Raw genomic sequence first — 16,612 nt, 5'->3', positions numbered from 1 at the left:
TGAAATGTTTAGGTTCCTGTGGACTACTTCGCTGCATTTTATTTTTTGTTGACTTAATATTTGTGATAATGAGGGGTTTAATGAAAGCAATTAATTAAATCATTTGTTCAGGCATCTTCTACCATCTAAGCCTCCATCATTATACCGTGCACATAAGGAAAAAAAAAAGGTAGCAAGACATCAGGCAAAAAAATCTAGAAAAACAAAAAGGAATATTTTAACAGATTCACAAATGTGAAGATGTATATAAATATGTACTAAAACTTAGTTTGTTTCTTTGATTATGCTCACAGTAAATTGGCAATCCTATTTTATTTTGACGACAAGAGTGTTTAGACTTTTTTTTGTAGCTGTCCTCTTGAACTGTGCAATGAAACCCAATACCTTTTACTTATTTCCCTAGATACTCTAATCCCTCCCTGCTTTACCAGTATCTTTGAGCTGTTCTTCCCTTTGTATCCACAGCAACATGAATCCCTGCTGGAATTATTTGCTTCTAAAATGCAGGTGCACTTGTTTAATGTTGCATTGGTTCAGGCTCTTAACTTGAAGACTTTTTCACCAAATGGGAACCTCTGCTTTTACCCTACTTCATTTTAGGCATTGTTATATATATTAGAAGCATGTAAGACATTTGCTCTCCTAACATGCACTACCTGTTTCTCAGAGCCTTTGTTGTTTTTCAATTATTAAGAGCTTTTAGGCAGCAGTAAGAAATCAAAAGGCATAATAAATAAAACATCCTTTTGTTAGCTTAGAAGAAATAATGCCGTGTAGAAGAAAGGGGAGAATGATACAGTGTGGTAACGTGCATAACAGTCACTGGTCAAAACACTCAAACCTGTTATCTCCTTGTAACTGTGTGCCAGCACCTGACAGTAACCGTGGTAAAGCACAAATGGTTTGCCTGTAGTTTTCAGGCTTGTATTTAAGTGCTTGTATATATATTTAAAATCCTAGAGTTAGGCAGACCAGCTGCAGTTCTGAAATCAAGCTTTTGTAATACAAGATACTAGGTTATTTTACTTATTTAAAGATTCTGATAATTTTCAGAAATGCCAGCCTGTGCTTAAATACTTAACAAATTTTGATTCTCATCTGAAGAAGAATTTTCCCTCTCTGTTTGAAAATGTGACCATTATTTACGTGAAGCTATGCAGGGAGCTCTGTGGATTCTTGGACCCGGGAGGGCAGTGTGCCCACACTCTGAGCACGGGGCAGTGCCAGCTACCAGATTCTGGGTCTCTTCAGTTCTGCCTCCAACATCAGCATGCCTTTTTGATAGCTTTAATCCAATTTTCTTTGTGCCTTGATTTTTCTCAATGTAAAATAGGAATCAAAGATATGTCTCATTTCATCACAGTGTTCTAAGGAGATGCTAATCAACATTTTGATGCCTACAAGATTAATGAATGGGAAACATGAATTAATGTTTGGGGCATATGGGAATGCCATGGGAGCAGTGAGGTAGAAGTAAACCATTAGTTAGTAAATCGTACTGAGTGAAAGGTCTGAATTGAAGCCTCACACTCAATGGGGAAGAACTGAACAAATACCATATGACTGTGAAAATACTGGATGACTGCATGTGGACTAAATAGAGGTAGAGCATCTGCAGAAGAAAGTAGAATGTGATCAGATCAATAAAGTGCATCATAGTGCAGTCATGCACAAGAGGCATATTAATGTTGCCTAAGACCTTCTGCCATTTTTCTGATGCTTACTTGCAACATTTTAATCCAAAACATTGTTAATGTAACTTAATGTTATTGTAGCACCTGGATTTGGAGACCTATTGGCAAGAGGCCATGCAGAGCATGGACAGAGACGATTTCAGCTCCAAGCTGAAAAGAAATTATACTATGAGGGCAGGCAGGATAGGAGAATGATTAGGACGTTTATGTACTGTTGTAGTAATTTTCCTCATATTTATGTGTAACCTAAATGCCAAGGAGCCATACTATTTAGGTTGTTGTAGTTGTTCACATTTGCACCCCACTAGGAGCGTTCCATGAGTGCAGATGGCATTCTGCACACTTTAAATTCAGCTTAATGTATTGGGCTAACTCTCATTTACATGAAGACCACTTTGTATCACTCAGCCAGCATAATGTGGCCATAAATGAAGAGCAAATTCTATTTACACCCACCTCTACAGAGTGACCTTAATTTAAATGAGAATCAGGCCCATAATCTGTATAAATATATGCACTCTGTTACATTAAGGTTATTTATTACATTGCACTCAGCCTGAGTATGCATGGAGATTTACCATAGATAATCCATAATCCAGAATTAAACTATTAATATGCATTTTGAGAGGGACAGCCATAACCTTAAAATTCCTTGGTTTAAGTATGACCTTTAACTTTGTTTGAATATATTTTTTTAAATGTATGAATAACAAATTAACATTGGTTGATAAAAAACATTGATTCCTTTGTACCATTTGCATCAATCCATACTTAACTTACAGAAAGCCTTGAAGATTAGAAGGCTTAATCACTCATAATATTTATTTGTTTTTAAATGTCAGATCACATTTAGTTCAACATACTGTCAGTCTTGTTCCCCCCCATACTCTGGTGTTAATGAAACTATGGTGGAAAATAGTCGTCTTTTTGTATCCAAAGCCACATGCATTTTAGCAAAATAACAAAACACTTTGTACCTGGCCTGTGTAAAGGAATTACTTTCTATTTCCTGCTGAATATGGAATTAAAATCTATGCTCTTCCTTTGATATGCCCTCCTAACTTCAGTAGACCTGTTGCAGGAAGCAGACAAATTGCCAGTTGTTGGGAATTCTTCTTTCCTGCAGCTTATGGAAGGTGAGCTATGAACAGCGGAGGTCTTTGAACAAACACTTGGTGGTCTTACAATACCTTTTGTAGTCATGGAAGGTAAATCCTGCCATAACGCCTTAGGAACAGAGCTTGTTAGTCGCATGATAGAGTCTAAATATCTGTCAGGACTGAGACAATGTTGTGCTGGATGGTGCAGCTTGAAAGTCACAGTGAAGGACTGGGAAGCTAAGCTGTAAACACTGGGTATAAACCATATGTTCAAATGCACTTGCATTATGCTTGTACCAAATAGAGTCTCAGCAAACTTACGCTGGTTGAACTGTGGCATTTTGTTTTTCTTTCCACAGTCCGCATCTGAAGTTCAACAATCTGACCTTGATTTCAATTCATGGCCTTCCAGGAAAAGACCTACTGGGCTCCAAACATAGAAGATTTTTAATTAACAGGTTTGACTTTAATATCTAAACGCTTCCATAGCTTCAAAGGAAAACATAACACTTTGTAATTCTTTGTGAACTTGTCCTAAATTTTAGATAGATACATAGACAGCCTCAGAATAATCCAATCTGTCTATAAAACATACATTCACCTGTGAAATGAGTCGAATATGATTATTACTAGGGAACTACTGCAGACAGTAACTTCAGGACAGCAATCCATTGTATTATACCAGGACACTGACTGCTTTCCAAGACTTTTTAGAGGGTTTAGATCTCCAGGTTAAAGAAAAATTACAGAAGATGTATGCTTGCTTTTTAAATATTATTTAGTTTTTAGCTTCCATGGGTTCTGTTTCAAATAATGCTGAACAAAGGAATGTATAAGAATTAGTATTAGCAACATGACCAGTGATCTACTTATAGCAGCCACATGGTAGGATGCAGACCCCACTGATGATAGCGGAAGTTTTGCTGAATATACAGGGAAAGTTTAGGATTATTGCTGTTGATAAATTTGGAGGAACTGTGCTGCATCTATTCTACTGCTTGTGAACTTTTATATGCCAGTCACTAGGCTGTGTAGGTCTATCTCCAGTCCCAGAGAGTGCTGTTCCCTACATGTACCTCCCCTGGGCTGGCAGAGCCATGCGTCTGATGCAAAACAGCTGAAGGGAAGATTGTGGAAGATAGATATGCTCATGTCCAGTGAGTGGTCAAACAGTTCACGAGTTTTCTTGTTTGCTGATGAGTAAAATGTCTTCCATTTAGTAGGATAAAATTGTACCTCATTAAAATTCACAGTACATAATTCTCATTTAAATTTAGTGTATTTGTTTTGATGGTTTAATTTTTTATTTTGGAATGGTGACTAGGAATCCTCACTGTAGACCAGAAAGTGATTATTCTGAACATTAAGAAGCATAGAATTAAAATGAACCTGTTATTTTGAATAGCTGGGGAATGAACTTAGTGTAATTTGTTTAGATTTGGCATGTGACTCTTTGGAACATGCACATTGTTTTTTACCAGATCTTTTATTCAGTAAGTGCTCAATGCACTGAAGGGCCAGTTCTTTAAATGACAAAACAACTCAACTTGCTGAACCTTAAAAATGTAATCTCTACAAAGACATGAAAATGGTGTGCACTGTTTGAAACCACCTTATCTCATTTGGAATTTTGCCCTGTCAAAGAATTTTTTATAAGTAGTTACCTGAATTAATTTTTTATTGTAGAAGGGGGGGGTGTTTAAGTACAACTCTAGTAAATGGATTATATGCTCACATAAATGCATGTACTCTTTTTCCTAAGTATACTGTAAAAAAGAGTTGTAATAACTCCACTTCCTTCTCAATTGAAAGTTGCAGTTCAGAGCTGCCTCACCAGAATTAGCTGTTAAAATTTGAAAGCAGATTAAGAGTGAAAATTGAACTCTGCAGGGTATGATTTTTGAAAGCATCCCTGTGATTTTTGGAGTGTCAGTCTCCTGGGAGCTGTGCACCTCAATTATAAAGGTGCTTTTGAAAACCCTCACCTGTCCTTGATGTCCATTTTATTTATAGATTTCTGCATGAATACAGTTTAGAATTGTCAGTGGTTTTCTTCCCTTATTTATTTGCCTCTGGTATTTGTGAGTGCAGAGCATGCAGAGCACCTCAGAAAGGCTGGTCATTCAGTCCTAAAATTCTTCAAGTCATGAAAGCAACTTTATTTGTTTCTGTGGCGTCCTGTATGACAATTTTGGGAACTCGGTAACAACAATTAATGTGTAGCAATCAGCTCTGGTTTAGAATGTATATTCTGGTATTTGTGGCAAAATAACAGCTGTTAGTGCTGAGTCTCTCTCTGGTGTTCTCTGCTAGTCACTGGTATAATATAAAAGCATCAAATGCTTGAACATGAGCTGTGTCCCTTTTTATGTAATCACATTACATGTAGTCCTGTGGAAGAAAATAGAATCATTTTCATCACTCGGTATCAATAGAAAGTAAAAGTTCTTGAGTCTCTGAGTAGCCTTGAGCTTTATTTAGTAGATGGAATTTTTTTTTCTGCAGTGACTAGATCACAGACTGGGTGAAACCCAGGTTTTGTTTATCGGCCATTCCAATCTTGTCTCATAGGTGTGAAGTGCTAGCAGGAGTGAGACTCAGCTTTCTTTCCCACAAGATACGCAAGTTCTGTCTTCTTGCCTTGTCACTCTGATCTCATAAACCAGACACCAACCATTCATCTTTTTTTGCTTCTTTAAAACCTGTTGCATTCTTTTTCACTAGATCTTGTAGGTTCATCCCTGTACAAAGCTATTAATGGGTTTGGGTTTAGCATTAATCTTCAATTCTGAAATACTGAAAGACTCTAATTTAACGTAATTGTGCCTGCTTTAAATTTTCAGTATCAGGAAGGTATTGAAGTTGAGTCTAGATGGATTTGCAGAATGGCCCCCAACATACTGTGTATTTTCATAATGGCCTATTGCAAGACTCAGTGGTGTTCAGGAGTCATAATGAACCTCGTTGAAAATGTTATCTCTCTGGTCCTGCATGCATTTTATAATGATGTGTCTATTGTATATCTGTTTTGAAGTATTTTATTTTCAGGAATCTTTCTTTCCAGAAGTCTATTAAGCAGAGAGTGTAGTACAAATGCAATAATAAGTATTCTGGTACTTGCTTAGCTGGACAGGATGGAGGCATACTCTGAGTCATAAAGGACCTTTGGAAATAATTTTAATTTTCATTACTGAGGCATTAAGAGAGTTTTTGTTCCATTTCGATTTTGTGTCAAAATTGGCTTTTTGAATAGCAGCTTCCAGATCTTTGATAGTTCCATCATACATAGGGATATATAGGGTACTTTACACTGAAAAAGGGCTGTAGCACCGCTGAAATTTAAGAGATGCAAAAGTAAACCTTGCCTGAGATTTTCAAAATTGACATGTGATTTTAGGTTCCTTAGTGTTTTAGTACTGATATTGAATTAACACTGCTAGAACATGGTGATCAGAATGTGCATACTATACACACTCTGAAAATCAGATTTTTATCAAGGTACCTCGTTTGGACAACAGTCTATAAGACATTCAGAGACAAAAAGCTCTGGAAACCTTAACTACTATATGGAACAAGGTTCTGCTTCTTAAAACAGACGAACCTTTATACTGTTTGTTATCTAGCACTGAAGGTAATCACTTTGGAATTATAGAAAGTGGCTTCATCATTTTCATTAATAAAAAATCGTTCAGTTACAAATTAGTGAAGATTCATATTTTTCACATCCACACTGTTTGTGTGTCTCATTTACCTGCTTTTTTTTTTTTTTCATTTGGATATGTGATAATTTATCCTTTATTCCTGTTAATATTCAGTTCATCTTGTAGAGGAATTCATTTGCAAGTTTGGGTGTAGGGGGCCAGTTTACTGTGTTTTCAGAATTTTTTAATTCTTGTGTTTTGGAAAAGTTCATTTGGAAAGGGGTCACCAAGAGTAAATGTGAGATCTCTGCCTTTTACTTCTAGCTCTGACAATCGTTTTTCTAACTTTTTATTTATTTTTAAACTTTTCAGACTAATACTTTGGAACACGGATGTTAAAATGCCAGTGGCGCCTTTGTTGCGTTTGTGTCTCACCATAGCCACTACTGTTGAAGCTGAATACCAAATGAAGCAAAAGTGGAAAAAAACTTAATATGGGAGTTTTGTCTAGGAGAAAGAATTAGACTGTTAAAATATTTTCTTTGCAAGTGTGAATGTCTCCTCCTTTCATCAGCCTGCAAAGAAAAAGCAGAGCAAAGCATGTATTTCTGACTTTGTTTTTAAATTATGTGGTTGTATGGCCCAATGCTGGGAGGGATTGTTTGGTTTTAGCAGAAAGTTGTCAATTTGTAACAGAGTATTTCATAATGACTAATCTTTTCCTATAGACTGCTGTAAACTCCCAGTGAGAGGACAGGCCTGAACCGCTAGGGGACTGGGGCTAACTCACCAGATGTCTAATTAATGCCTGCTGTCAGCTGCCGAAATGTCACTTACAGATATTCTTTCTTCACAGCCACTGTTTTAATGATGAAGATTATGCACAGATGTCACTTTGTTCCTGGGTTAACGTTGTGGTTGGTAAAATGACTGGCATAAATCGTGCTGCCAAATACGTAGTTGTTTCCAAGGAGAAAAAAGTACCATATGACTACCTTGTTCTCTGTACGGGACAGAAATACCAGGTAAGGTTGTGTGCGGAGTGAAGCACGTAATAATATATTCCGTTTTTACAGTGAATAGTGTGATTGCTACAAAGCAGTAGAGTAGTCCTTAGCAAGTGTGTAACCAGAAAGTTTGTAGCCCTTCAGTGTAGCAGGTTGTGCTGTGTCAGTGCGACTATAGAATTTGGAGGAGATGAGAGGTTTTACAAAATTTTTTACCAGCAACGTCACTGCTCAGTATCAGATATTAAGCAAAGCTGCCAGTATTTTTGTCACCATGACCATTAAACCTCCTGAAAAATAGGCCCAACTGACATGTGGCCCCTGCCACAGGAGGGTTAACTCCAGCTGGTCTAACACCATTTGACCTAGTTTTGGCAACGGAGAGAATTCCTTATCAAATTAATTACTCATCTCATATGATGACCATGCCTAGGCACCTATGTGGTGCTGTGTGTTATTGTAGCACACAGTTCAGTTTCTAGTGAGATTGAAGCAGACCTTCAGTTACATGTGAAATGTGGAATCAAGCTCATCTCTAGCTGTACAGGCTCAGCTCTGACTCGGACATCCCAGGCAGGGTTTCTTCTTTCTTGTGTATCATCATGTGGCTTCCCAACTACGTACACCAAATGGTCATTGTTTATATAGCCCCACGGCCTGCAGTGATTCCGCTTTACTGATTTTTTTTGGATAGGAATCACAAGCTGGGATTTTGCTTTTAAAATCAGGAGATCAAACTGAGCATGTGTCTACAGTTTTTTACAGTGCTTTTGACCATAAGTCATAAACATGAATGTGGAGTGTGTTCAGCCCCTTAGTGAAATCTGGACTGCATGTGTGCAGCAGATTTGTGGAGCAAGAAGGATCCCGTTTTTCTGTAATCACTTTTCAGAGTAGAGCCATACTTTAAACAACAATCCATGTTCACAGTTCAGCAGGGATGAAACAAAGTTGAAGTATGGTCTCAATACCTTTCAGTGTTCCTAGAAAAAGGATTTTGGAGGTAACTCTGACTTGCAGAATAAGTTATGGGAAGTAACTACACTGGAAGATAGATAAAGAAAGCAAGAGAAAACTTGGGGTTTATCTGCCTTTAGGAAGAAAACCTAAGGTCATCTATTCTCACTTTTAAGCTCTAAAAAAAATAGGAAGAATTTATTTTTATCATCTGGTTTCTGTACTCTATCCTTTTTATAAGTTGTCTTTTATTTGGTAAGCAGTCAAATTAATGCCTAGTAAAACACTATTCATTATGATTAAGAGGATTTATTTGTTGGGCAAGATCTCTTGATGTCATGCCTGTTTTTTATATGACCGAATAGTATTTCAGTTGACCCAGTTGGTAGTGAGAACATTGTTCAGGATGTTAATCACTGGTGCTGTAAAAGTCATATATGAGATTCACTTTTTTTGCTCTGTATAATTCAGATTGAATTTGTTACTGCAAAGTAGCACTATACAATTAACTCTTTACTGAATCCTGTCATTTTAACCATCAAGCAAGTTTTGGTCCCTTTCTCTGGGACAAAATCTCTTATTTTAGAAAGTTGATTTTTACTGACAAAAGGTGGAGGCAGTCTTGATGCACAAAGAATTTTAGTGTCATTTAAAGGTATATGTTATTCAAATAACTGCAGAGATCCTTCAAGTGTATATTTATGCGCTTCTGCTGTTTGCTGTGAGGTACCTTTCATTTGCATTTTGTCTGTATCTTTATTCACTTGTTCTGGCACTGCTGTTTAAGCTGGTCACCCATATCCCATAGAAAACACAGAATGTATACACACGCGTGTATACCTGTGAGTGTGTGTACTCAGACTAATGTGAGTCTGTTTTCTCTGTGACCACTGATGTATTTGCTACTGCTGAATGTTAAGAAGAGTTAGGATGTGCAAGGATAGCAACCCTTAGGTAGTCAAATGGCTGGTGTCATTGTTTTTTAAAATCTTTCTTAAGGGCTCTCCAAGATATATGCCATATATTCATTCACTCATTTATTTATTTCTTCGAGGTCCTGTCTCCCACTGGAGCAGATATCATTAAACTCCCAACTAATAGAGAAGTCCTAAGTAAGTGGCCACAAAGATACACAGGGAAAGTCCCTTCCAATCATTTTACTCTCAACGACGATCAGGACTGCTTAAAGGCCATGCACTGGCTGAAGGAAAACGTTGTCAACTCGGAAGGTAGGGGTTTTTGTTAACACATGCATATTTACGGAAATATTTTCTAGGCTTATTGTTTCCTTAATTCCATGGTATAATTGGTGCCTGATTAATTCTAACAAAGTCTTTCATCTGCTGTGCTTTGTTTTCCAGATTAATTTACAATTTGTTGTCATTTTTTGATACCCAGCATATTTAGCTAGGAAAGAAAGGCTTGAGATAGATTAATTGTCTATAATTATTATATAAAGCAAAATGAGTCCCAAATGCAAATCTGGCTGGAGTCGTTAATTAGCCAATTAAATAATAATTTAATTAGTGGATGTGGGTTTTTGTTGCATAGAATAATATCTAGATTTGAGGCATAACACAAAGAAAACAGGTCTAAGTTAGGGAAGTGCGTTTTTTCAGTATCTGTCATCTTCGTATTTGGTTATATCAGTTACAGATTTTCACCTAGAACTGTGGGTTCCAAGTATTTTCTTTTTGACCCTTGAAATCACACATTTATGCAGATGTCCACTATGCCTGTATTTCCTCAGCCTGTTCATGTGTGCATTTTTCATGTATTCATTAGTTCATTCACTGAATGATTATGCTACTGAAAATATCTGGAACCATCCAGCCTTCCAAGTTAAACTTTCAACTAGAGAGAAAGAGACCAAGCAGTCTCTTGAGTTCATGTAAATGAATTCATGTAATGTCAGTTCTGTGTGACAGATCTGAGTTAGGACAGGGTTCAGAGCAGGAAATCTGTCTTTGTGGAAAGTTCCTGTCAACTGAGTGCAACAACAGGAGTTTCCTAAAGATGTAGTTTACCTGGCTCATTTGTAGACAACATAATGAAAATTGGTAGTTACTTGGTGTGGTCTATCAGGTTCGTGTCCTGCTTAGCAGACCTTTAGGGAAGTTCTCAAGACACTGGATGTTTCTTTATCATCTTCCAAGTCTTGCTGTGATCAGGACAGGATACAATAAACATGATAATGTTTCTGCTCACATTTTCCTCAGTTTCCTGGCCTCAGGCATGTAAATAGAGCCTCTTCAGTGGTCCCCCTCTGCCTGTTTTTCAGCTGATACCAGCCAGCCCTTGCCTGCACAATTTTACCTGATGTCCAGCTGATATGCACAGCTGCATTTGCATAAACAGATGAGGTTGTTAGTTTTCCCTGGTTTTGCTACTGCTAGTCTCACTTAAATCTGTGCATACCCAATCCTGGGATGTTACCCAGTACACCTGCACAGAAATGCTGCCCCAGAGCTGGCCACTGGTGGGGATGCAAGGTGCCCAGGAGGATTGCTCTTAAGGTGAACTGCAGACTTGCAACACCTCATCTGCTCAGGAGTGAATGCACCTTTATTATTAATACTAAATTAATCATAATTTCATTATTGCTGCTGACTTCCGTGGTGTAAAGTTAGATGTCTTAATTAGGCACTATCCTGTCTTCAGTTATAAGATAAATCCACAACTGCCGATGAGGCTGGTCTGGAGGGACTTTTTAGAGACATGATCTGTGGGAGACATGATGCCCCTTTCTCCCCAGCCTGCCTCTGGCTCCCTTTCCTTTCTGTTGTTCTTCCCGCTCCATGCTCTGATGCAAAACACTGACATTCTAGTAAAAAATGATAAAACTACTCTATGAAGAGTGCCCAGCTGGAGAAGTCTTTCTCCATCTATCTCTGTTTCTGTTCTTCCTCACCCTGCTTTTTTTCCCAGTTATATTTCTTACGAATGCTGTTCTTTCAGACTTGATCATAACTGTGTCCAAGATCCCTGCTCTTTCTGAAAATGAGTCCACTTTTCAGCTCCTAGCCTATTCTGGAGACAGTCCAATAGGCGACGGGCTCATGGAGGTGTAGAGGCAAGGCTCCTGTGGAGTTCAGCAATTGATTTGGATGTCTGTCAGCTCTCTGCAGGCCATGCTGCTGCTTTACCAGTATGACCAAAGTTTCATGCTTGTGTTTACTTTTAATCTCTGAAATTCTCCAAATCTTAGTTTTGCCTTCAAAAATATTACTATTATACCTCCTATATTTAATCTCATCAAAACTGTATTGTTTAATTCCTGCTAACCTGCTTTAAAAATGTTAGAATTCAAAAAAATAGGATTTGCTTATGTTTCAAGAAAATGAAGTGGCTAGTAAAACTATACATACTGGTTACTGTAGCTGCACGGAAATGGACATTTCATCCTCTCACTTCAGATACAGTAACAATTCTTCTCAGCTTATAGTCAGTCTTTTCTCCACACAGCTTCCTTCTATTTGTGCTCCTCTTATGCAGCCATTTCCTAAGTTTATCAGAAGCAGTCTGGAGCCTGCTGTGCCGAGCTCCATTCTCCTGGCTTGCCACTGTTTGAATCCCTGGGGGTCCCACATAGCCAGCCCAGGGGCTTGGGCAGGGACCAGCTCCCAGTGGGGCGAGTGCAGGGAGCTACTCGGCTGAGGGAGAAAAGCCCCGGATGAGGGAGGACAAATGTGCCTTCAAGACCACCTGTAGTTCTGGAGGTTTTTTAAAGGGAAGTGTTAATCACTGAGCTTCACAATGTGAGTCTTTATTAGCCTAATTGGATGAAACCTTATTTTGGTGGCACCGATTTTGAGAGCAGCCTTTAATTAAGAGTTAAGGTAAGGATTTTATAATTGCTTCTCCTCCCTCTGTGAGCACTGGGTACCACTTCATTCTGGGTGCTTTTCCGTGGGCCGTAAGTAGAGCAGGATCAGCCTGGTAGCCCGTGCTGGCAGGAGGCGTTGCGTGCCCGCCACGGTGGAGGCAGCAGTGCAGTAGCTCCCTCCCTGGGCTCCCCCTCACCCCCGGAGAAGCCGGCCGGCGCTCAGCAGTGGGTGTTGCTCGAGGAGCCCGCGGGAGGAGCAGGCAGGCGCACCTGCCGCTGCTAGCTCCGCGGCCGCCTGCAGTGGGGTTCCCCAGGCCGGGGCCGCAGGCCTTTGCCCCCGGCCGGCTGTGCCAGCGGCCCCAGAAGGGGCTTCTGCTGCCGAGGGCCCCGGAGCAGGGCGAGCACCAGCCCCGAGGGCTGCTGCTGTGGCTTCTCTGATGAAACCCAGCCGCCTAATGCATGTAACCTATTATAAGTGTAATTGTGACTAATTGAAATTCATCTCCTATTAGCTCTGCACTTTCCATGAAAATAAAAAGTAGGATGGGAGTAAAGTAAGGAACAAAACTGCTTTAATGGCCCAAAATGGAGCAATTATTTTTTCTCTTTACCTAAACATAGTTTACTGCCTTATTAAAAGCATGTTTGTAGGAATACTATCGCATTAAAATTCCAGTGCATGAATCACCAACTGGAGCCACTGATGCTTTAGCTAATACTGGTTTTCTCCTTTAGCTTTCGCAAACTAGAAAGATGCAGGTCATGCTAGGGTCACTGAAATCTTGTGCTTCCACTTGTGGAAAATGAATGAGCCTGTTCTGCCGCAGAACACTGACATTCTAGTAATAAATGATAAAACTACTCTAACAGTCTTTATTTATGACTGCTTTTTTCTGTGGAAGATTATTATGTTTACTCACAGATAGATACATTTTCATGTAGTTAAATAATAAAAGCATCCTGAGGAACTGCTATCTGTCCAGTGAACATAATTTCAGTCCATAATGAATATCTGTAGTTCCTAGACTACTAACACTGTAATCTAAAAAGCCACTAATATTGTAATAAGCAGAAACCGTAAATTGTTAATTTATAAGAGGTCAGTAAAGGAGCATTGCTTTCCTTGATCTAATGGAGTTGTATTTAATATTACTGTATAAAACAGAATTTTAATTTTCCTTGAGAAATCCAGGGCTTGTCTATGATCTCGTATATACAAAAATACCAACATATAATGCAATAACTGAACTTCCCTCCAAAGAGTCTGGTTTTGCCAAATGATGAGTCTCTCTCCGTTGCCCAGACTTGCTTGCCTTAGAGTCAGAATAAACCTTTGCTAGGCTATGCCTTTGGTAAGCACTTCTCATTTCCCTTTCCCAGAAACTGCATCTTCTTCAGCTGCTTATGTTTTTCCCCTTGCTAACTGAAAATGTAATGTGAGGCTGTCAGCATCCATGTACCGCAGCCTTACTTGCACTATTAGCACATTAGATTACTAAAAGTAAATATATCAAAGTTTGTATTTCACCACTAGTGATGTTTGTTTATTTCTTGCATTACATCCTGCTGCGGCAGTGGAAAAAAAATAGGTCAGTCTTACGTCTTCCTTCTTTTTTTCTCCCTCCTATGAGGACAGTAGTGCCTACGGATAGGCATCCTGGCAGGCACAAGCAACGGAGAGGGTTCTTCTGGCTTGGAAGGTCAGCTTAGCAATGTACACATTAGGCAGAATTCCCATTATCACACATTATACATATTCTATATTAGATCTATGAAAGTAGTAAGATCTCTTTCTTCTTATGATTTCAGATGAATACATTTTCAGGTAGAATTGTTCTGTCCCTCTGGTCATTGATGTGAACAGTAAAAACATTCCATCATTTCTGAGTATGTATAATCATGGGGCAATTCTCTTCTCTGGCAGTTATGAAGAGATACGTTTATTTGGCAGCTACAAGTAGCCAAAGTGGTATGGACAAATAAAATAATCCTGTAGTCAAAGGGGAATAATAGAACATCTGTTAACAATTTTTATCATTAATATTCTTGGGAGCTAGGCCTTTGAATGCTCTGTTTAGTATTGCTCTGTGTCTCATGCAGTAAAATATGGTCCCAGTGAAATTAGTTTAGCCTATGAAATAATAAAATTTAGGTTGTAGGGGATGCTATCACTTGTAGTGACACATAAATGCCAATGCTGAGATAAACGTGCAAGTTAGTTGCATGAGGCACTCTTACCTGCTCATTGAGGCTTACTGCAGTGCCATGTAGGAAAAAAGCTGCCAAAAGTCAAGATCACGCCAGTTATGTAGGAAAGTCCACTGTCTGTTCAAATTCTGATTGCAGTTACTGCTTTTTATCTGTGAGGAGCCAGTGCCGGTTGCTGTTTATGTCAATTAAAGACCATTCCTGAAAAACCTCATTATGTTTCAACACTGATTTTTCTTTCATACATTCCACCCTATGCTTTTCCTTCAATACCAGACTACGTTTTTTTCATAGAGCTTGTAGAGAAACTTCTGTCATATCATCACTCTTCTTATATGAGCTCAAATATCTTCTGTGTTGTCCCTCAACTTCAGTCTGAGACTGGGCAAACCTGTTACGGCCTGAGATTTGTGCACTGTCTTTCTTCTTTACACACATTACCTGGAGAAGTGACACTTGACCTGTTACCTTTTCTGCAATTTCTTTTCTCCCAGCTCCATGCTGGAGTGTGCTAATGTCCTCTCTTGCAAGGATGTTTACTTGTTACCTTGTGTAGGTATGGCTCAGTTGTTTCCTATTTCTGCCAGAGGTTTCCCAGAAAGCAATAAACACACCTGCTGACCAGCAGTGCTGCCCAGGTATGGGACATTAAATGCACTGGGAATGTGCATTTGATGTATCCTTGTGCTGACAGATCAGATTCTTGGTGCACTGAAACACCCATCGAACTTAAGCAGTAGGAGCTGATGTTGTACTGAAGGTCTATCAAAATCCATAGGCTGGGTGTTCCTCCATCTGCCTTGGCCTTGCAGCTTGAGCTGCCTGCAAGCCTGGGCTCAACCTGCCTTTGCTCCAGCAGGAGCCTGACTATGGCCCTTGTAGCAACAGGTCCTTAGCCCCTGGGAAAGGAGGTCCTAGTCTGTCCTACAAGAGCTGTGCCATTTTGCATGGATTACTTGAAGGCTTTGTGGATTATGGAGCAGAAAAATGGTTCCTAGCCTGAGCAGGGAGACAGAGGGAACAGGGAGGAGAGGAGCATGCTTCAGTCCCTGCTCAGAGGAACGTTTATGTGCTTTGTGTTAAATCATACTTAGATAAAACACAGAGACGCTCTGATGCATCCCAGCTCTGCCTCCTCCTTTGCTAGGAGGGCTTTAGCCATTAGGCTGGAGAGTCACATTATGCTCACATAGAACCTGCTTCCCTCCCATCCTCACATATTCACTCTCAGCTCAACTATGCAGTTTGAAGTGGCACCGGTTCAGTAAGAGAATTTGCACGATCCTATCATGTTGCTTGAAGCTTTGTTTTTAAGGGCGTTTCCCTGAAGGTGGGAGCTGTGAATTGGAGCTTCCTTCACTTATTAAGTGGAAAGCTGGAGATAGTTTAAATAGCAGTTTCTCCCCTAGTGCCAATGCACTGCAGAAGGAGCAGCGATATCCAAAAGGTGTTTTCATACCAGCTGATCAGAGATGTCTGTCTCAAGCTTGATAATTTCTAGGCAGCATGCAGGGATGGAGGCTGGCTGGTTCAAAGCACATACTTGAGGGATTTAGGTTTTGGGCATTCTCCGAAGTGCACTGGAGAGAGGCAGCTGTCTTCAAAGAGCAGTGCAGAGCTGGCAGCCGCTCCCTGTTAGTGCATTGGCCGGCTGTGCCCCTCGGTGGGGCAGTTCGGTGTGATGAGCAGTGGATAGGAAGCAGCCGGCACAGGGGTACGGCTGCAGGGGCAGCCCCATTGTCTGGAGATTAGGCTTTTGCGGAAGGAAGCGGCAGCACTGGTGACCTCCCATATTGCACAATGGCTTGTTTTCTATAACTTGGTCTTTCCATAGTTTGTGGGTTTTTTTTCTGCATGATGTATTTAATTTTCTCCTACCCCCCTGCCCCAGTAAGTCCTTTGAATAAAAAACCATTGAGGAGGGAGGGGAGAACAAAATAAAAACGTGAGGGTTTTTTTTCCCCCGAGAGGATTTTCAATCAAATAATTTCAAATTATGGGGTCAGAATGAATGTCATACTTCTGTGTTAAGTACTTGCCTACTTTGTGGGATGTTTTGTACAGATTCTTCACTAAATTATCTTAGCTACTGTTGCTAGGTAACATTGTTTGCTTCATAGCATCAGAGAAATAAGAGGGTCAAAGAGAGCAATTTCGTGTTATTATCATCTGAGTTATA

At 39.6% G+C, this 16,612-nt stretch overlaps 1 protein-coding gene across 1 annotated transcript in view; it reads left to right on the top strand.

The window, feature by feature from the left end:
* CFAP61 (cilia and flagella associated protein 61) overlaps positions 1–16,612 on the top strand; it is a 122,840-nt gene that overhangs the window by 67,205 nt on the left and 39,023 nt on the right. Inside the window, exons 18-20 of the mRNA XM_026844669.1 lie at positions 3,154–3,252; positions 7,292–7,460; positions 9,454–9,628. Coding sequence (XP_026700470.1) covers positions 3,154–3,252; positions 7,292–7,460; positions 9,454–9,628 — 443 coding nt within the window. The remainder of the gene's footprint in view (positions 1–3,153; positions 3,253–7,291; positions 7,461–9,453; positions 9,629–16,612) is intronic.

Source organism: Athene cunicularia (genome assembly GCF_003259725.1).
Source record: "Athene cunicularia isolate RWA chromosome 3 unlocalized genomic scaffold, athCun1 chr3_part1, whole genome shotgun sequence".
Classification (NCBI taxonomy): Eukaryota; Metazoa; Chordata; class Aves; order Strigiformes; family Strigidae; genus Athene; species Athene cunicularia.
The sequence above is the reverse complement of the archived record's forward strand: the minus strand, read 5'-3'. Positions and strand labels throughout refer to the sequence as shown.